At 36.1% G+C, this 21,185-nt stretch overlaps 1 protein-coding gene and 1 pseudogene across 3 annotated transcripts in view; both read left to right on the top strand.

Annotated features, from left to right (window-relative positions):
• Positions 1-20,917, top strand: part of LOC140432835 (uncharacterized) — a 31,119-nt gene extending 10,202 nt beyond the window's left edge. Inside the window, exons 3-7 of one of the 3 annotated variants that reach the window (XM_072520967.1) lie at positions 82-261; positions 7,765-7,899; positions 10,571-10,756; positions 14,063-14,463; positions 14,593-20,917. In XM_072520967.1, the coding sequence (XP_072377068.1) occupies positions 82-261; positions 7,765-7,899; positions 10,571-10,756; positions 14,063-14,463; positions 14,593-14,746 (1,056 nt within the window). In that variant the 3' untranslated portion in view covers positions 14,747-20,917. Of the gene's footprint in view, positions 1-81; positions 262-7,764; positions 7,900-10,570; positions 10,757-14,062 lie in introns of all 3 variants that reach the window. The other 2 variants (XM_072520966.1, XM_072520965.1) reach the window with 2 other exon arrangements.
• Positions 10,965-12,224, top strand: LOC140432836 (arginine kinase pseudogene; annotated as a pseudogene).
• Positions 20,918-21,185: the final 268 nt, after the last annotated feature.

The following is a 21,185-nucleotide window of genomic DNA, read 5'->3' as shown; positions in this document are numbered from 1 at the left end:
CAATTTATCAACTTCTTCGTCATAGAACACAAATTTGAAAGACAATTTTTAAATATGTCAAATCCTATTTTGTTTTAATAGTCAATGGATATTCCGGTGATACCCGTAAAGACTGCTCCTACAACATGCGGCGATTCACCTGCGATATTTCATCAACCACCTGGTCTGTCCCACCTACCCCCGCCACCAGCAAATTTTGATTTTAGCAGCATTTCTATGTGGAATAGGCCAGGGTTCCCTTATGGTGCTCCGGAGGTGAGTGTATGTATTCATTTTTTTTACTAATCGTAGCGTAGATTTGTTAATACTCCATCCAATGTGGTGATAATATGTTAGAATTACGCAGAAAATTATGTTAACCCATATTTAACCGGTAACTCTAATAATTAGAAAAAATATTTTCAATAAACGTGTTTTTAGCAATAAATTAGTGTCATTAAAAAAATGAAAAAATGTAATTCTCTCCTACTATTCTTTTTAAAAGGCATATTGTCCTAGCACTAAAACTAATGCTAATACTAGTATAAAAATTGCCACTAATATGTTATGCAAGGAACACTATTGTTTATAAATACTAAAATAATTTACCAAAAACGCCTTAATAGGTTTTTAAAACAAAATTTTTTAAAACTAAGGTTTTTTACAGATATATTACATGTAGAGTGTAAATTTTATGATATCGTACTTTCAAAATAAAAGTTACAGTATCTACTATTCTGTAAGTTTCAGCATGGCCAGTTCAAAATTCAAGCCGATGATATTCTTATTAAATTTTGTTGTAATCTCCAAAGTATTGTACAAAGTAATTGATATGGCAACCCTGTTAGTATGACGTTTCGTTTGAAGCGTTTCGAAGCCGAAAATAATGCTATCTATCGATGATAAATATTACCGATATTTCAGATGGAGCCATCTCTCTACAATACAATTTGATGACGGCAAGATATAATTCTTGTTTAACGAGATTTTTCGTATGTTTAGGAAAAAATATTTAACGTTTTATTGCAAATATTTTCCACTTTTACAGTTTTATATATGTTGTTATTTAAATTTTTTCCGGTTTCTTACCAGTAGCTGTATTATAAGCCGGAACAAATTATTTTTTCCTATTATGACAAAACTGTACATTCAAAAATTTTCAAAAAATTCATAAGTATTTCTTAGAATTATATCTTTATGCTGTAAGAAAATTAACAAAATCATATGTTTGGTTTTCCCGCTTTATACCTGGAAAAAAGTAGTTTTGGTGAGTTTTTTCGAAAACGAAAACATGAAGTTTGCTTAAAATTTGTCAAAATACTTCTAGTATATACCTTCCCAAAATTTTTCAAATTTTTTGAATGTGTAGTTTGTCTTTTAGGGGGTGCAGATCAACCTTAAATTTTGTTTTCAAATTTTTTCTTGAATTAATTTTATGGTGGCTTAAGTATTTTATTTTTTTAACTACAGTATTCGGTAAAATAGTCAGTACTAAAATATTGAAATGTTTATTATTATTTCTATATTTAGTATACATGATAGAGCCTTGCAAACATTATTCACGACAACGTTCTCGATAAAACAGATGTTCAAGATACCCTCCGTTTAGTTTCAAGCATTTTTCGTAGCGTTAATGAAGGTTTTCAATCATGTTTGTGAACAAAGGCAAAAAAATCTTGAATTTTAGTCTGATGTCAGACGGTGGATCGGTACGAATAACAGCCTCCTTCAGCATTCCCCATATCACGCATCAGGTGACGTTAGGTCTGGTGAGTGTGATGGATATTGTAAATCACTGCCACGCGAAATAAGACGACCCCAAAAATGATTGCGCAGCATTCGAAGCCGGGTGCTATTTTTCATACCAGCTCTAATACTGTATCACCACTGAGAATATTCAAATTTCTTATCATTCGATGCTCTTCCATACGGTATGCTATAAAATAAATAGCCACTTGAAGGACAGTAATTTTGATATCATCGGATTCTCCTGCCTCTGCACGGATAGACGATGTTTGATTCCAATAAAGATTGCTAATCATTCTTAGATCACAGGTGTTTATTTTAATATTTGTTAATATCCTCATCAGCTTGTCGTGTTTTACTGTATCAAATGATTTATGGTGTTCAATGAAGCATGCAATTCATATCTCTACATCGTTGAAGTAGCACTTGTTGTATGCTAAAGAGAGCCTCTCACTTGTGCCCACTGTTTTTCAATCATGTCTGTCAACAAAGGCTGTTAAATAGCACGAAAAAATCTTGAATTTTAGTCTGACGTCAGACGGTGGATCGGTACGAATAACAGCCTCCTTCAGCATTCCCCATATGCACGCATCAGGTCGCATTAGGTCTAGTGAGTGCGATGGGTATTGTAAATCACTGCCACGCGAAATAAGACGATCCCAAAAATGATTGCGCAGCATTTGAAGCCGGGTGCTATTTTTCATACCAGCTCTAATACTGTATCACCACTGAGACTGTATTCAAATTTCTTATCATTCGATGCTCTTCCATACGGTATGCTGTAAAATAAATAGCCACTTTAAGAACAGTGGCACCCAAGTTTGAAGCCAAACCTTACAGACTTTCCTTTTATAAACATCTTGCAGGAATGTCTTCCAAAATAAGGGACTATTTGTTTATCAATTGATAAATTGTGTGCAAACATTTCCCACTGCATGTTTCGTTCGTTATTATATTTAGAAAAACTCTGATTTTGACATATTTATCATTTTTATTTAGATTTGAGTTATCACAAAGATGTAAATTTTGTTTGATTTTGTAAAACTTGTTCCGGCTCATACAGTTTTTTACCATTTTTACGCCCATATCTTCTTGGTTACTCCAGCACAGTTGTGTTTGTGGTAACTTTTGGAAGTATGGAGGATTTGGAGGTATGGAATTCTGAAAATTAAATAATTTTAAAAAAGTTCAAAAGTTCTTTGGTAATGTAAAAATCTTGACGATTATTGCCATGAGCGTATTTTTTCGTAAATGTAAGCACTAAATTAATTACCTCATTATTAAAAAAATAAAAAGAAAAGTTCGAGTGGTGTTTTTCCTGCAAAATTATGTAATTACTCCTATGGTCCACTGTACTTGTCGTCTCGAACGTCGCGAGTTGTTTCTAGATTTAGATAAATGTCGCTTTATTTTCGTTTCCAAAAACTCTTCACCTGATAAGTTATAATCTGTTAAAGGAATTGTACTTCTGTTGACCCCAAACGTTCCTGCAATAATTTGCGAAGTTCTGGTCTCTTCAAGATTGGTACTTTGTCGATGTTCTCTTCATCGGTAATTCCATCTACTGAAGGAGGGATATATACGGCATCAATTAGATCTACAAGAAAAGTCAAATAATGTAGAACTAAATAAAATATTTACAATAACTACAATTGTTTTGTAAATTCAAAAGCAATAAGTGTTTTTTATGATCGACTATTAAAATATTTTAGTGGGAATAGAACGATAAAAAGTACAGGTGTGTGTTTAAATTATTTTTTCATAACCATAAAAGAAATTTTAACCTAGATAACTGAGTTCAAATCTTGCACTGGAATATGGAGGTGTGAAAGCGTCAGTTCAAATTGTTTGTTTTATAACGACGGGTCAGTACTAGAGATATTGTGTAAACAATTTTTGAAAATTTGAGTCATTTAACGAAAACTGGACCTTTTTTGGAAGGTAAATATAGTACAGAGACGTATTTAATAAGGAAATATGTTTGCCGAGAAAGAAATATATACAGAGCAGCATTAAGAAAGAAATATGTTAGGGCTGTAACAGAGTTGCTTTCCTAATAGCTCTCCTGCTTTCAACATTTCTGCACTTAAACCATTTGCTCCAGGGCCTTTATTGTTCTTTAAATCTGGAATTGTGCCCATTATTTCTGTTGGTCTGTTAGGGACATCTTCGCATTCTGATATTGTCTCTTCGGCTTCTTCGTCCGTACGTTCACTTAACAGCGCATCGTAGAAACTTTTTCATTCAGACATTACATGATCAGCTTCACTTAGCAGCATTTCTTCATTTGAACCCATACAAGTACCCTTGTTCTGATAATTTGTTGTTTGTCGTCCTGACTTCCTAGTAGACAAACTTAATTTCCTTGTATTGGGACTTTTCTTATATATCTTGGATTTTTCTTTCATTCTACTGTTTTTAACGCTCTGCATCTTTTCCTAAACTCTTCGTTTTTCTTTTTAGTTATGTTCGTTGGTTTCATTATGATTGATAACATTGCCTATTCATTAAGCAACTCCTTAAATTCGTTAGTTTTGTTTTGATATCCAAGCTCTTCTTTGTTGGCTTTTTCCACTGCCTTTTCCTGTCGAGAAAATATTAGTTAAAAATTTATTTTTAAGTTTGTTTTATCTATATGTGAGTCTTGGCCGCGTTTACTATTTGCCTCCATTGTTGTCGGTCCTGAGCAGGTATTTCCCATTGCTGTACTCCCATTTTGCGTAGATCCCAGGGTACTGCGTCCTTCCATCTCTTTCTTGGGTGACCAACTGACCTTATGCCATCGGGCCTTTCCCAGAATGTGGCGTTCAGGAGTCTTTTGTCATTCGATGTTAGTACGTGGCTCGCCCATCTTATTCGGTTTGCTTTAATGTAGCGTAGCATGTTTTCATCTCCATATACTGTCTGGAATTCATCATTGTGTCTTCTTCTCCTTTCTCCTGTTGTCTCTTCTTTGCAAGGCTCATAGATAGTCCGCAGTATCTTTCTTTCCAGTACCAGTAATTTTGTCGTTTCCCGCTGGTTCAGAGTCCATGTCTCGCTTCCATACGTTATTGTGGGACGAATTATTGTCTTGTACACTCTTATTTTTGCTGGTATTGAGAGTATTTTTGATTGAAGTACGGTCATTAATGAGTAATATGCCCTGTTTCCTGCAATGATCCTGGCTGCCACGTCCTTTTCATATTTATTTTCAAATATTATGATCGCTCCCAGGTACTTGAATTCTTTGACGACTTCAAAGTTGTATTCATTGATTGTTACGTTTTGTCTAACCCTTGGTCTTGGGTTCTTCGTAACCACCATGTACTTGGTCGTGTCCTCGTTGACCTTCAGACCAGCTTCCTTGGCTCCGTTTTCGAATAGGGTGAAAACTTCTTTTGCATCTCTTCTGGATTGTGCAATTGTGTCCACGTCATCCGCAAACGCCATTAGTATTTTTGATCCTTGGGCGGCAAATCCGTTTGTTAGTTGTGGTTGAGCTTTCCTTACCGCATGTTCCAGTGCCAAATTAAATAGCAGGGGGGCGAGAGGATCTCCTTGTCTAATGCTTCTCTGCTAACAGAATCCCCAGTTTTTTTATCAATAGTTCCCAATATTCACTAAAAAATGTTTCCCAATCCCAATAATATTTTTAAAATGCTTTTTTATTTTTTTTAAATTTTTTGTTTCCTAAAAAAAATGAATCCCAATATTCACCATCAACAAAATAACCATCACTTCCATATACAAATTACAAAAGACATTAACAGCTTTGTGAATGTGTCAATAATAAGAAATAATAGTATCGATGGAAAAATCCCCGAGCCATGCTAAAATTATTAACGTTTAATTACAGAATCACTGATTTGCTTAAACATATCCGGGCGGAAGTATTTCTAACTAATTATAGTGTTTAATTACGTGGATTATTTATATAAATCGTAGTAAAACAGGTCCCATATTTATTTGAAATATTCGAAAAATATTCACCAATTTAGTTTAAATGGAGGTAATATTAATTCGAAAGAAGAATTCTGCAAGAAAAAAGTTTTCGTGAATATTGACTCAAGATTCAAAAGCAAAAAAGATGCAAAATAAATATTTTAGAGGTATATGGATGTACATTTCCAGCGTTATACTTAAGTTCATAATAATGTGGATACTTCTGTCTTATTCTTTCCACACTCTCTTCGCCATATCCTAAATCCTAAAATCCTTTGCTTTTATGCCTCCTAGTTTTTTTGTTTTATCAATGATTTGTTTTTGAAAGTATCGTAGTCAATACATATTATTTTATATGCAAATTCAGCTGTATTTTAATTGATTTCCGCGGTTAGTACAATTAAACCTAGAGCTAAGATTAATACTATTACGAGGGTGGATTGATATAAAACTAGCCTTTGATAGAAAAAACAAGTTTTTTGGAATTAAATAGATTTATTTCTCAACATAGTCCCCTTTTAGCTCGATACACTTAGTAAGACGATGTTCCAATTTTTTTAGCCCATCCGAATGGTACTTTTGCTCGAACTCTTCAAAATAGGCCGAAGTTTCAGCGACGACTTCATCATTTGTTGCGAAACGGCGTCCTCCGAGCCATTTTTTTAGGTTTGGAACCAGGAAAAAATCGCTGGCCGCAAGATCTGGGGAATACGGTGGGTGTTCAACCAATTCGTGTCATTTTGCCATGGCGACGGCCGATCGGTGAGCCGGTGCATTGTCTTGGTGAAAGAGCACTTTTTTGCGTTCCAAACTGGGGGTTTTCGACGCAATTCGGCATCGAATCGATCCAATAATGCTGCGTAGTACTTACCATTGATTGTTTTTCCTTTTTTCAAGTAGTCGATGTGGATGATGCCCTTCGCATCCCAGAAAACAGTCGCCATCACTTTGCCGGCCGAATGTGCACTCTTTGCCTTCTTCGGCGGCCCTTCGCCGCGTTTGCGCCACTGTTTCGACTGTTCTTTGGTTTCCGGTGTGTAATAATGCACCCAGGTTTCATCAACGGTGATAAATCGGCGAAAAAAATCCTTCGGATCGCGACGTATCATCGTCAAAAGCGTCTCGGAAGTGGTCACACGTTTTTGCATTTGATCGATTGTCAGTAAACGCGGCACCCATCGCGCGGATAGCTTTTTCATGACCAAATAATGGTGAATGATGTTGTGTACGCGTCCGTAGGAAATGTTTAGGGCTTCTATTAACTCGCCGAGCTTAATTCGACGATCTGCCATAATCATGTCATTGACTTTGTTGATCATTTCCGGCGTGGTGACTTCATTTGGCCTCCCGGGACGCTCATCATCAAAAACACTCGTACGACCACGAACAAATTCAGCTTTCCAAAATTTTACTGTTGCTAACGAAGGTGCATCCTCACCATAAACTTTGTCCAGGTCCAAAAACACAAAATTTGCTTGCTTTTGACGGCTGTAAAAACCAAACTAATTATTTTTAAAACTTAAAATTTTGACAGACGTCATGTCATAAATGGCAAATGTCAACACCGAAACCAATTCGGTATCAAGTAGCGCCATCTATCAAAGGCTAGTTTAATATCAATCTATCCTCGTGTATATTTAATTTGTTTCACTATAATTGCTTCAACACAATGCTCTTGGTGGCCTGACTTTTGTTGGACATATGACAGTTAGTATTTCTAAATCTCTGGAAACAGTAAAATGAATACTCTGCTCTCCCAGAAGAGCAAGTTCATACATATTTAATGCCGTTTGCATGTCAAAAGCAACCATCAAAATTTTCCCAAACATTAGAGGCTTACCAAACATTGGAAGACCTGTTAGTTTCAGAACCATTTTAGATTAGGTCAGGCTAGATTAAGTGATTCTAGATTTTTATGCATAACCTTTCCTAATCTATTGGATTAGATAATTAATAACAAACTTTAATAATTCTTAATGATAAAAATGCCAGTTTTTAATTTATTTTTTTATCTTGTATATATAAAGCTCTATGTATCACATTGGATGGATTAATTTTCTAAAATACAAGTAAACTGATAGCATATCTAATAATAAATCGTATTAAACATTTCAGGTCCCGCCTTTCCCAGCATCAACAATTTCACCACTAGTCAGCCAAGCAGCTTCACCCAGTCAAAGCCGAAGCACATCACCACATCGGACACCTATAGTGAGACCACCCCCGCCGCCGCCACCCGGAGGAATACAGGTAACGCTTTCCTTAAAATTTTCAATACGGGCCACTTCCAACAAGGGTTATTCGCAAAGAAACTACTTCGATCTAAAAAGCCTTCCATTTCGTCGAAAAAAAAACAGGAAATGTCAGCCTACTATTAAAAAAATGATTATTATACAGGGTGGGCAATAAATTTTTACACTTTTACAATTTTAGAAAAACCATTGTTGCTGGTTTATTTACGAAGGAAAGAAATCAACCGGAGTGTGGTCCGGACTTCAAGGAATCCATGGAATATCTCCTCTGGGCGAGATCATTTTGTTAGGAAACATTTTATTAATCAAGTCTAGACTCTTGTTGGATGTGTGACAGAAAAAATCAAGTGGAATTATAACAATTTCTGCAGAATTAACAATCACAGAATCACAATTTAGGGGTTTCTCTACTCTAAAATATGTAATTTTACTTGTTTATATGCTGATTTCAGTGAAAACGGGCTTCATCGGAGAAAAAAATGTAGCCAAAGTTGCTGAATCGCTCGAACATTTTAACAACGAAGACCCTAAAAATTAAAGAATTTTCTTTTAATTATTGCACCAACTGTGTCTTAAAGTGGTGCAATTTTAATTTTAATTTAAATATTCGGCGCAAAGACGTCTACGGAATTGTCAAAGCTTCTGAACGCTTGGACGTGGACATCCTCGGGTCATCTCGCATGGACTCGTTTAGTTGCGCCACGTTCTCTTCCCTCCTCCTTCTTCGCAGCTGCCATGTATGTGTTTGATTTTGGTCCCTCGAAGGTTTAACTCACGGTTGAATTACATTAACACTTGGACACTAATTAATATTGTGTAACTAGTAATGCGATCGAAATAGACGGCGAGGGCGACATAGTAATCATTGTTTTTGTAAAAAAAAAAATTTCACAGCACGCGCGTTACTCTTCCGTGAAGCGATTCGTTGTGAAATTTCCAAAACATGTATGACCCACCCTGTATTAGAGGAGTAAGACAAGGTGATAACCTTGCCTGAACTATTCGGACGTTAGAAATTTTGGGAGTTTAAGACTGTGAAAATAAAGGAATGTGCGTCAAACGAAAATATCTAAACTATCTTAGGTTCCCTGATGATATACTGTTGATGGCAACTACTAAGAAAGTAATGACTAGTAATAAAAACTTAAAAAAAATATGGCACTTACTTGTACACTCTCTTAATAATTGTTCAAAATGTCGATCTGTGTTATAATGATATACTTGTCTCTTCACATGTACGCGACAATTCACATAATGCTACCTGAATTTAGTGACGTCGTTAATCTCGAACCTCGTTACTGGACTGTTTTTATTTAGAATCCATTCGTCAATACCTTAAATATATGGCATCGGATAAGCACACACGTAGTAGAATTTTCATATGATTACTTTAATTTTAACTTTTCAATTTCTTTATTTTATATGACTTAAGTGTTATGCCTTTTTTTCTTCTGTCTCCCTCTCTGGAAACCGTATGTTCTACAGTCACGGTATTCTTGAGCCTAGTGCACGTAGCTACGTTTCGGTGCGTTGTGTCGTTCTTCGGTTTTTTGGTTTCGGATAGCGTTTGTATGCTCGGTTTTGGCCGTCAACTTACCTCGATTTGATGCCAATGCCAGGTGACGGCAGTTTGAATAAGGCATTTTACGGTACACCTTCGCTTTGCAAGCCAGAATCCCACAGAGCTCAATTATAGCGCCGATATTATACCGTCTACAACCGCGATTTCCTCTACTCATTCATAGATCCGACTCCATCCTGCTATATGATGATGACACTGCAACATTCTTTGCAGGTACTGGTCTGTATTCTACAAAGCACAAACTAAAATTGATAAAATTGTCAAATGGTGCAACAAAAAATGGAAAGTTACGTTTAACCCTGACAAAACGCAGTTAATCTTATTCAGACACCCTAACTCATCCCATTACTCAGGGGATGAGAAAAAAATAGTGAATCAATAGAGAAAGGCCTAGTCAGACCATCGGTGTTCTATTTGAGCGTAGAATTCATAAAAACGTCCAACTGGAACACTGATATCAAGAACACCCTTGATAGGGTGAGAAGAAGAACCTTTCATAAAATAGGGAATGCCCACCTGCGTATTCAATTGCACACACAAAACATATATCAGACCAATTATTGTCGAGTGTAGAGCTCAACTTTACGCCTTACTCAACAAACGCCACCGAAAGAACAATCCTGAGGAGAATCATGAATAAACGTTTTGACTTCCCTCAGAATATATCCATTAACTCGCTAATATCCCAACATCACCCAAGTAAAAGAGGTTGTTACAACACCCTGCCACCACCGAATTCAAGTACTCACCAGATTTCCCAAACAAAAAGTTTTATTTCCTCCAGCTAAGCATCTCAACTTCGCAGGTAACGAAATTTGGGATAAGTACCTTAACGTCCTAGAAGCTATACCTCTACAACATCGTTCTTTTAATTTAAGTTCATCAATATTATCGGGTTGTATTTTATAAACGACAGCTTTGGGGTATCTATATGAAAAAATTATCTGAAAATGGCCCGCGGTCCGAAAAAGATTGCCTATCCCTGATTTACACTATTCGTTATCTTCTTTGAGTCATTAATACGTTAATTAGACTTGATGCTCTTTTTTGACTGTAAGAAAATAAGTGATATTTTCATTTAATATAGCCACCACTTCAACCCCCGGGAATACCAGTGCCACCAACGATAAACATACCTCCGCCAAGTATAGAGGTGATTACTGGGCCTCTGGTAAATACACAAATTGCCGTAGAGCCAGGTCCTCCTCCTCCTAGTATACCAGTGTTTACTCCTCCTCTAGATTTAAAATCAGTTGAGGATGATCCAGTCAAGGTAAGCCCTAAGTTATATTTATAAAATTGTTTTGCGAAATTTTTAATGAAGCATTGCACATATACCAATGATACACCCTGTATTTCAATAGATGTAGATTAACGAAGTAGTATGAATTTTTATTGGAGACTCATTTGTGCATGTAAACAGTACTTTAATAGCCAAAATTTTTGTATTAAGATAGCTGTGACATGTAGTTGACAGTGTATAATGATCCGTCTGTTTAAAGGACTGTCAAATTGTTTGTGTAAAATGGCTAAGGCAAAATGTCACAATTGCGATGAAAAATGCGGAAAAGGAAAAGCACATCCAGAAGTGGTTTCGAAACTGGAACGAGGATATCGAGAACTTATAAAATCTGATTCAAAATCCTTATTAAAGCGTTATTTAACCACAGAAGTATTTAACAAACTCAAAACGAAAAAAACTAGCTATGGTATGACACTTCTCGATTGCATACAATCTGGTTTGGTCAATTTAGATTCTGGAATAGGTGTTTACGCTGCTGATCCCGAGTGTTACGACCTTTTCGCGGATCTCTTCGACGCTATTATCCAAGATTATCATGGAGGATTTAAAAAAACAGACGTGCATCCTGCTACTGATTTTGGAGATATAAGCAGTATCGGAAACTTGGACCCTAATCAAGAACATATTGTATCTACTAGAATACGATGTTGCAGGTCTGTAGAAGGTTATCCTTTTAATCCGGGTCTTACAGAAGAGTTGTACCAAAAACTCGAAGAAAGAGTAACTGCTGCTTTAAAGGATTTACCAGGCGAGCTAAGCGGTCAATATATAGCCCTTCGTGATATGACTTCTGAACAGCAACAACAACTTATTGACGACCATTTTCTCTTTAAAGAAGGAGATAGATTCTTGGAAGCTGCTAATTCTAATCGATATTGGCCAACTGGAAGAGGAATCTATTTCAATCATAATAAAACGTTTTTAGTGTGGGTTAATGAAGAAGACCATATCCGCATCATCTCTTTACAACAAGGCGGCAACTTGGGAGAGGTGTACGCCAGGTGGGTACTCGCCGTGACTACTTTAGAAAAGAAACTCAAGTACATCAGAAGTGATCGATTTGGCTATCTAACGTTTTGTCCTACCAATTTGGGAACTACCATAAGAGCATCGGTGCACATTAAAGTCCCCAAACTGGCCGCTGACATGAACAAACTTAATAGTATTGCAAGCTCTTATAATCTTCAAGTGAGAGGTACGCGTGGAGAACACACTGAAGCTGAAGGCGGCGTTTATGATATTTCAAATAAAAGACGATTGGGACTTACTGAAATTGATGTCATTAAAGAAATGTATTCAGGAATTCAAGAAATCATCAGACTCGAAAAAAATGCGTAATAATACTTAATAAAACACGAAATATGAATAAAATTGTTAATGTTTATGTTTAGAAGATGGTTTATTAATAAAATTAATACTTAACTTTTTATTAAATATTCTCAATTTCTTTTCTTTAGGTACTTGGGTTCTGCAGACATATAAATTTTTAAAATAAGCTTTCACTTTACAATTTTGAATGTTAATGTTCATTTAGGCCACCTCGTTCCAAGACTTTCCTTGGCTTTTCTTCTCGTCCATAATTGATCTTCTCCAACTTTGAGCTGGGCGTCCTCTTCTGCTTTTCCCGTGGCGATTCCACTCTAGGGCAGTCTTTGCAATACAGGAGCCATTATTACGAAGTGTGTTCTCGAACTAAACACTTTCTGGACTTAATTTCATTATCTATCCTCTTATATTCGGCCAGGTGTAGCGGATATTCGTTTCTGATGGTGTTAGATAAAAAAATACGAAAGATTCGTCGTTGGGATTTAACAAAGCGTTAACAAAATCTTGCGGTTAGTCTATAAGACTTTTTGTCACTTTCCATGTTTCACAATCGTTGAATAGAACAGACTTGACTTTTTCTTCTTCTTCTTCCTTCTTGTATGTTTCTTTTTCAATATTAGCCTCCTAAATTGTTTAAATTATCGCACCATCTTTATCTTGGTTTGCCAATACTTCTTCGTCCATTTGGTGACTTATCTCGTGCTATTCGTACTATCCTATCCTCTGCCATTCTACCAATGTGTTCGTTCCACTGTTGTTTCCGTTTTGTCACCCATCCATTTATGTCTTCTATATTGCATGCTCTTCTTATTTCTTCATATCCATATTTGTTTTTGTGTACCGTAGAAGTCGCTTTCCATCCTTTTTGTAAACTGTTCCTAGTGTTCATTTTCATTTCAACTGTTCTCAGTGTTCAGACTTGACATTCGACTGAAATATTCTGATCTTTGTCTCTCTGGTATACTGTCCAGACCTCCAAACCGATCTGAACATGCTGAATACTTGCTGAGCTTTTCTTATTCTTATACGAATATCGTTTTCTATGCCCACGCTATCTGTTGTGACACGTCAAATCAAAATAGAAATTGAGAAATATTGTCGAAAATTTGCTTATGTATAGACCTAATCAATTTCAATATCGTTTTTTGTGCGTCATTTTTTCCCGTTATCACGAATCGATGTAGGAAAGATGTTGGCACAGGAATCCTAGATCTTAATATCGGTTTTAGCTCATCCCACAAATGTTCGATTAGGTTTAGGTCGTGACTACATGCTATCCACTTAAAAAAATCCATACCCAATCTGTTCCTTAATGAAGCACTCTAAAAATCTCAAATCTTGTCTTCTGTACGCTTTTTGTATTCATTCACTACCATAAAGTGTATTTCAATTTTCTCAGTGAACAAATTAGACCTTAATTGGGGTAAGCTTAGGATCCGTTAGCCTATCTTGGAATCAGGATTCTTTCTTTAAATTTTCGTCTAATTGTCCACACATAATATTTACTACTTGACCCTCACGCAGTTGTTTTCACCTTTTAACTGTATTAAGACGGTTCTTTAACCTTCTTGATATAATTAAACGTTCGTCATGTTAGGTTATCCAAATCTGATCCTGGTTAACGATGATAGGATCACATTTCCTTACATCGTTCGCAGACCCTTTGGACCGCTCCACGCGCCACTGTAAATCTAACAGTGTTTTGTTCATTTTAAATTAAAACCATAATTTTAAACTTTTCTGGTGTAGTATGCTTGTAGTAATAAGCTGATTAAATGATACAACTTTCTTCTTCTTAGGATGCGATGTTCCTGGGTGCAATTGTCATGCTTATAACATTATTATATTGATTTCATGATCGTGTGGATGAATATTTAATAAGTAAAAAAGTCATATGAATGTTAAATATGTAATGCAACAATCTGATATTCGTTTTCTCTGTGATTCTAGTTAACTCCTGCAGAAGACAAGCGTGATATTATGTGGCCTGCCGATCTAAAACCAAATGGTATTCGTTTTCCTCCGATCATGGGAAAAATGCGACCATACCTAGTAGAACAAATACAAGCGATGAACCTAGAAGGTGAGAACGCTCTACACCACTCTAATTCGTCAAGTAATAGTAGTCCGAATGAGACGCCGCCTAGCACCCCTTCAATTACACCCGCAACTACACCCCACGGACCTGGCAGGGGAGGGGATGCGAATGCGAAACCACGTTCCAATGGTATGCCTCCGTTTGGTGTAAGCCCCGGACCGCCGATGCCAGATACGCAGTCTCCACCGCCATTCAGCAACAGTACCGTGCCTTACAGTTTTCAACAGCCGTTCACGACTTTGCCGCCTAACAGGTCAATGTTTCACTATAACCCAGCCTATAGGCCTACATTTACTGCTCAGTTTCCTAACCCTACCTTTCCCCCGACTGACACTAATTATCCCCCGTATACTGTTCCTTATTTTCCTATTGTCTATTCTAGCCCCTACCCGCCGAGGACTCCTCCGGGATGTTATAACTGTGGCGCCCCTAATCACGTGGGCAGTGAGTGCACCAATCAGACCATAGACGAGATCACGCAGAAGAAGACTTATGTTTTGGATTATAACTTACCACTACCGGATGCGGAGAAATGATAGTGTTTTAGTGCGGTTAAAAATCTGTTAAAATAAAGATCAATTCATCTGGTCACGGAGCATAAACTCGAGTCGAAAAGTATTGTTTATATCGTTTTAATGTAATTTTTTGTTCTTATTCAAAGCATGATACTTTATAAAATTTATCACTTTTATAGTTATACAAATTCATAGAGGGATATTCATTCAAAAACTAAGCGAAACATCTAAGATACTCGATGAATCAACTTCTATTATATCGTTTATGACGCTTCTGTTTTTTTTTTGTAGAATAAGTAGAGTTATCAAATGATCACTTCAGTGAGGTTATGTAATTCAAAATGTTGTGGTTTTTACGACTAAATTACCAAAGTTATGTTAGTGTTTATCTGGAAATGCTGCAAAATACGATTCTAGAGCTGATTGGACCGAAAAACTGGGAATATCTTCGGTTTGGTAATAGATAGAAGTCCGAGTGAACCAAATTTAGGGAAAAGGATGGATAGTCCAGTGCTTTATATTGTAGATCCATTAATTTCCTCATTATTAAGGCACTTTTGCGAGTAAGTGCCTTGTTCTGATGGAAAAAGATGGATATTTCAGTGCTTCGTATTACAGATCTCTCAATTTGCTCATTGATAAGACACTTTTGCGGACAATTGCTTTGTTCTGATGGAAAAGGATGTTTTCCTACTTTAGTCTGTTTTCTCGAATGCTTACCTCCAGTTTTGTTATGAGCTCAGAGTAGTATTTTCAGTAGAGCTTTTTCAATCACAAAATTCCTTTCTCGTACCAAAACACCGACGATATGACCTTTCTAATCGTCGTCGCTTTCTTTGGAGCTGAAGAACCGGTTATTAAATCCATGTTTTATCCATTGTAACATCTCGACGCAAAAATCCATTACAATACTATTCAAAAAGTGTTATAATAAGTTTATGATCCGCAGTCCGCAGTGAATTGTGAACGATATGTTCCTATTATATCCTTAGACCATTAACAATTTTCCAACACTTTCACAGGCACGTTTAAACTCGGTCTCACATTTTTTCGCGGTGAAAGTTGAAGGTGAAGAGTCACCGTGAACAGTGAAGCCTGGTTTTTTTCTTTAGAACCTCACGCGCACCCCAACAACTTCAACCTGCCGTCTGCTCTTGTAAATGGTGTCTACTAACACTTTGGATTAGGACTGTTATATTTGGGCGATGTCGAGAACTACCGGGATCTCGTTGTTAGCGAAATAATCTTAGTGAAGATTTTCATCTTCCCAAAAGGGAAAATTTTCATTCAAGTTTTACCACAACTTTACCCTTTATGATCAAACTTGCGATACCATATCTTCTTCTAGTCATTTTACCAACATATATTCAAAACTTTTGTTGGTAATGATGATGGGGTTTGTTTTGATTCTTTAGCTTTGTTTTAGTAATATATTTTATTAATTGCTTGTAAATAAATTTATTTATCGTCATTATTTTATTGAGTTTTGGATGTAGAGTCCCTTTTATCTTTTCTACTGATCTCTGTACGTTGTTCCTACGATCCATCTTGTTCCAGCTGTTTTTTTTAATATCGTCACTCCCATCTCATCTCAGGAAGGATGAGAGGAAGGACGGTAGAACAAATAGATATTCCAGAAGCTATTATTGGCTTTGAATTAATTTTCTTTTAATGTCCATGTTTCTGTTCCACATATAGGATCATTTTCATCTCAAATTCTGGTTCGTTTGTCGTTTTTGCTCTAGTCATTAGCGTATTTTATTATCAAACTTATTGTTAGTTATAGTGGATCTTATGTAAGTGAACGACTAGCTTTGTTACCACCTACTAACTATTTAGAGCTTGTTTTTGGCAGTATGTAAAACTGTTAGTATATAAAAAATTTATCATTAAGTTTTGTTCGGCAATTAATGCAGTCAAGACTGCAGCTATAACTCCGGTAATATTGCTAATTCACTTCAACTTTGGTGTGAATACTCTTTAGGTACTATACTTTCATATAGAATTAAAATATACATCGACTTTTTGAAAATGCAAGAACTTTGTAACTCCTTAATGTAAATGTACATTCATCGCTAAACAAAATGTTTTTTTAAAAATTGTCTATCTTCATTAGCAGACATTTCTCTCTAAAATTTCATAAAAAAATTCCGTTCGTTTCTCAACATCCCCTTTTCTTAGTTCTTGATGACATTGAAATTTATACGAACGGACTTTATTTCTATTCAAAAATTTTAAGTCTATGGAAGTATGATTGTCAAACTAGCCTGCAATGGTTCGAGTTAATGTAGGATTCTGCTGCTGATACATTGGTTTCGTTTTGATTTTCTAAATTTCTTGGTACCTCAGCATATTATTTGTATAGGTACAATTAGAAATCATGGTCCCAGTATAATATTTAACTTAATTGAGACCGAATGCAACCCGTTATACAGATTCTGCACTACGTGTGGCCTAACTTTTACAACAATACTCACGCAAAGTTTTGGAATGTGTTTATTTCGTAGAACAATTTTAATATTTATTTTCAATACAAATTTCAGTCCTCTATAAATAGCATATCATAACTTTTTATGTAAAATAATTAGGGAAGCAGGAATTCTACAGTTTAGAATTTCCCATTGATTTTCCTATGGCCTGTTTGACAATTCGGCCCCCGGTATACCCGATATATTATAAATTATTGTGCATTTTGTTGACGTTTGACTTGGTTTTAGAATGAATATAGTTCGATTTAAAATACTGTTATCTTTTTTAAGTTCTCTATTGGTATAATTTTAAATGTGACTCGAAATAAAACACGGACCCGAACCAGACGAGTTCGATATTTATTTTAAGGTAAAAATCCGTCTGGATTATTACGTAGATAATTATTTTATACATGATTACAGAATGGTAAGTCTTTTAGAAAGACATCGATGTAATATTACACATATTTTATAGTTAAAATGAGATTCATGTTCTTTATGATGTTACTAATTTATGAGATTGTGTAATTATAAACATTTTGAATTGTTTTTGACGTGCTCTTTTTTGGGGTTTATAATTTATTATCAAATACAAAGTACGTACAGCTATTATGATGTAAGTAATTTTAACAAACCTCGCGATATCAAAACTTAATCATATTATACCTACGTAATCGTACCAACTAAAGATAAGTGAATGTTGACGATGTCTGTTTCATTTTTACGTCCCTATACAAACAAATTTGTACTTTTAATTGCTTGTTTTATATCTTACTTTAGCATTTATTCAGATTTTCGTACATTTTTAATAGTTTTGTTTTTAAAATTTTGTTCTCATCTGTTACTTTGCGTTGTACATTTGTCTAATATTGCTAAGTGCTTGAATATTGTCAACTTGTGCTCTTTTACCTTTATATTCACTGTTTTTTCTAGCTGATTTTTAATTTTTAACCTTCTGATTTTTTATTTCGTAAATGTCGTTATTTATATCAATCCTCTCGTTTAATTTAATCGCCATAATGTATCTTCAAAGTGGTTAACAATTCATCTTATCTGTGCTCTATTAGCCTTTTCCGTTTTGGATGCTCAAAAAAAACTTCAAATGAAAAAATAATTTAGAATCTTAAAGAAACATTTCTGTCTGAAGGTTTGTGTTTCTGTCACACTATAACACGTTTTGAGGCTATTTGAGGTTCATGAAATCGTAGTAAGTCGAAGACAAACTCGAATAAAAATAAAAACATTTATTGACCTAATAATATTTACATTTCACACTTAATATTAACTTAAGATATCTTAGCCTTCTTTCTTCTTGACGTCCCGCTGTTGTACCGCCTAATGTTGATTTTCTTCCTCTCGGATCTTGAATTTTTCTGTCATGGACTCCTTAGCTTCTTCTTCTGTAGGTACCTGATCAGATAGTCGATCAGTCTGAGTTGATCTAAACATCCTCTGGGTCCGATTTTTCGCGAGCATGTCTCTGGTTTTAAGGAGTCTTATCGTGGCTTGGTAGAAGAAGTATTTGTCCCTTTTCTCAGCCACCTCGCTCAGTGGTGTGTACTGGAGCCTTTCTTTGATGGTTGGTTTTGTTACTCATTCTTCCCATGTTGATCCATCGATGATCCTATAGCATGATGTTTCTGTTGCTTCGAGTTTCTTCCAGTTGTACTCCGCGATGAAACTCCAAACTGAGACAGCGTACAGTATAACCGATCTAACGTAAGCCTGGTATAATTGAATCTTCTTGACCTTCGATAGTGGACTGGACCTAAAAATATAAGGAAGTATTAGTTTTTTAGCAGCGTTTGCTTTTACCTTGGTTTTTTGGGTGTGCAACTTGAAGTTTAGTCTTCTGTCGAGGTGGACTCCTAGGTACTTGACTGATTTTCCTGATTGGATCCTGTTTCCTCTTACGGTAATTTCTAGCACTGGTGGATTCGTCTCCTGGGTGTACATGATAAATTGTGTCTTCTCTGCGTTGATTTTGATCTTCGATTTTTCGGTGTATTCCGTGATTTTCTATGATTTGGACTATTCTTCTATTGTCCTTTTCTGTTGCATACACCGCTGTATCATCTAGAGGGTTGTAGATGTACTTGGATCTGTTGGAGAATACTGCCCTGAGAAGTCCCTTCTCGAATTTCTTGGATCATCGACTTCTTTTGGTCAGCTGAAACTTGAAATGTTCTGTTAGTTAAATATGTGTCACAAATATTAACTAAATAATGGGGCAATCTAGCTCTGTCCATCTTGTAGATTAGTGCCTTCTTCCAAACAGTCTCATATGCCTTGTCATATGTCATGTTCTTCTGTTGTCTGTTCATGTCATATGTTCTGTTCTCTGTCTTCTGTTGAATCTTATCTTCGTGTCGCTGATGATTCTTGCTAGCTGGAGTTCGCAGTTTCTTCCTCTTCTAAATCCGAATTGGTCTTTCTGAATGATTCTTCTTCTTTCCTTGTGTTTCATCAGTCTTTTATAGATGCTTTTTTTCCAGGACTTTTCTAAGTGTTTCCAGTAGTGATATTGGATTGTAGCTTTCCGGTCCTCTTCTATCTTTTCTTGGTTTTAGTAGAGGGATGATCTTGGCGTGTTTCCAGTTACTTGGAAAGTGTCCTTTTTCCAAGTAGTACTTGAAGATATAGTACGGATGTACTATAATCTTCTTTGGTAGTTCCTTGAGGGCGATGTAGTGTATTCCTTCTGATACTGGGGCTCTGCTTCCTTTTAATCATCTAATGATTTTGGCGACTTCTGTTGGGTTAGTGTAGTCTTCTTCCTCTACTAGAAACTCGTTTCTTCTTTTGATTCTTTTTTATTCTGCGTTGACTTCCTCTATGGTTCTTGAATCCGACATGTTTTGGTTTTACCTGTGTATTGCTGCCATTCGTCTAGCGATTGCATCCACTTTTCCTTGTGTTTCGAAGTGTGTTCCCTCGTCATTTATGATTTGGGGCATCTTTTGTTTTCCTCTTCGTTTGGCTTTCAGCATTTTTCACACGTTTCCATGGATTTCTTCAGCTTTCCTGATGTTGTGCCATTTGTTCTCAGTAAGACTTCTGAGTCTTATTCTTATTTCTTCAGAAAGTTCCTCTCCGTAGTCCTGGAATTCCTGTCTTCTTGTCTTCTGAAAAGCTCTTCTGGCCCTGTTTCCGTCCTCGATGATGTTCTGCAGTTCGTTTGGGATGATTAGCCCTCTATTATTCGTCAAGCCTTTGGGTATGTTGAATTCTCTCTTTATTTCTATTTGGTTGAGTTGTCTTCTGTAGTTTGGCCAATTTGCTTCTTTGCATCTCCATCTTTCCACTGGTTCAATTGTTGGAAGGTCCACTCTTGATGTCATTTTTCCTGTTACCGGTTTGTGATCCGAACTGCATTCGAAGTGCGCCCTTACATCTTCTATTATGACGTATTATGGGGTTGATTCTTGTAGGTTCGTCTGGTGCGAATAACATCTTATTTCTGTCCTCAAAGTATCTTAGAAAAGTTGTTTCGTCTCTTGTGATGTTGCATCCCCAAACTGTATGTTGTGCGTTGAAATCTCCGGCTAGGACTACGGTTTCTGCAGAGTTCAGCATGGCATCTAATTTTTCCAGAGCTAGATCGTTGTCTCCTTTCCTGTAAATAGAAAAAATGTTAGTTGTACCTATTTTAATACCTACAAATTGATTTGTGTCTACTACCACCTATTTTCAGGTGCTTAATTGGCATTGTAGATCTCTTCGTACTGTAGCGAGATTAAATAAAACGAGCGGTTCGAATTTATATACATATATTTATTTATAAGTTTACAGTTCGGTACTCTCTTATCAACTAAACTCACTCCTAACAACGTTACATATATATAATAAAGTTACTTTTCGAGAACATTCTGGCGTTGTCCCACCTCTAATTGTCTCCCGTCCGAAGGACGGGCGCTATTGACATGCCGACTCTAGCGTTTTCTAGATTCGTCCTTCTAAGAATTATGACGTATCGGAGATGGGCTATTTCG

Source organism: Diabrotica undecimpunctata, chromosome 1 (assembly GCF_040954645.1).
Source record: "Diabrotica undecimpunctata isolate CICGRU chromosome 1, icDiaUnde3, whole genome shotgun sequence".
NCBI classification, from domain to species: domain Eukaryota; kingdom Metazoa; phylum Arthropoda; class Insecta; order Coleoptera; family Chrysomelidae; genus Diabrotica; species Diabrotica undecimpunctata.
Note: the sequence above shows the minus strand (reverse complement) of the source record. Positions and strands in the feature narration are given on the sequence as shown.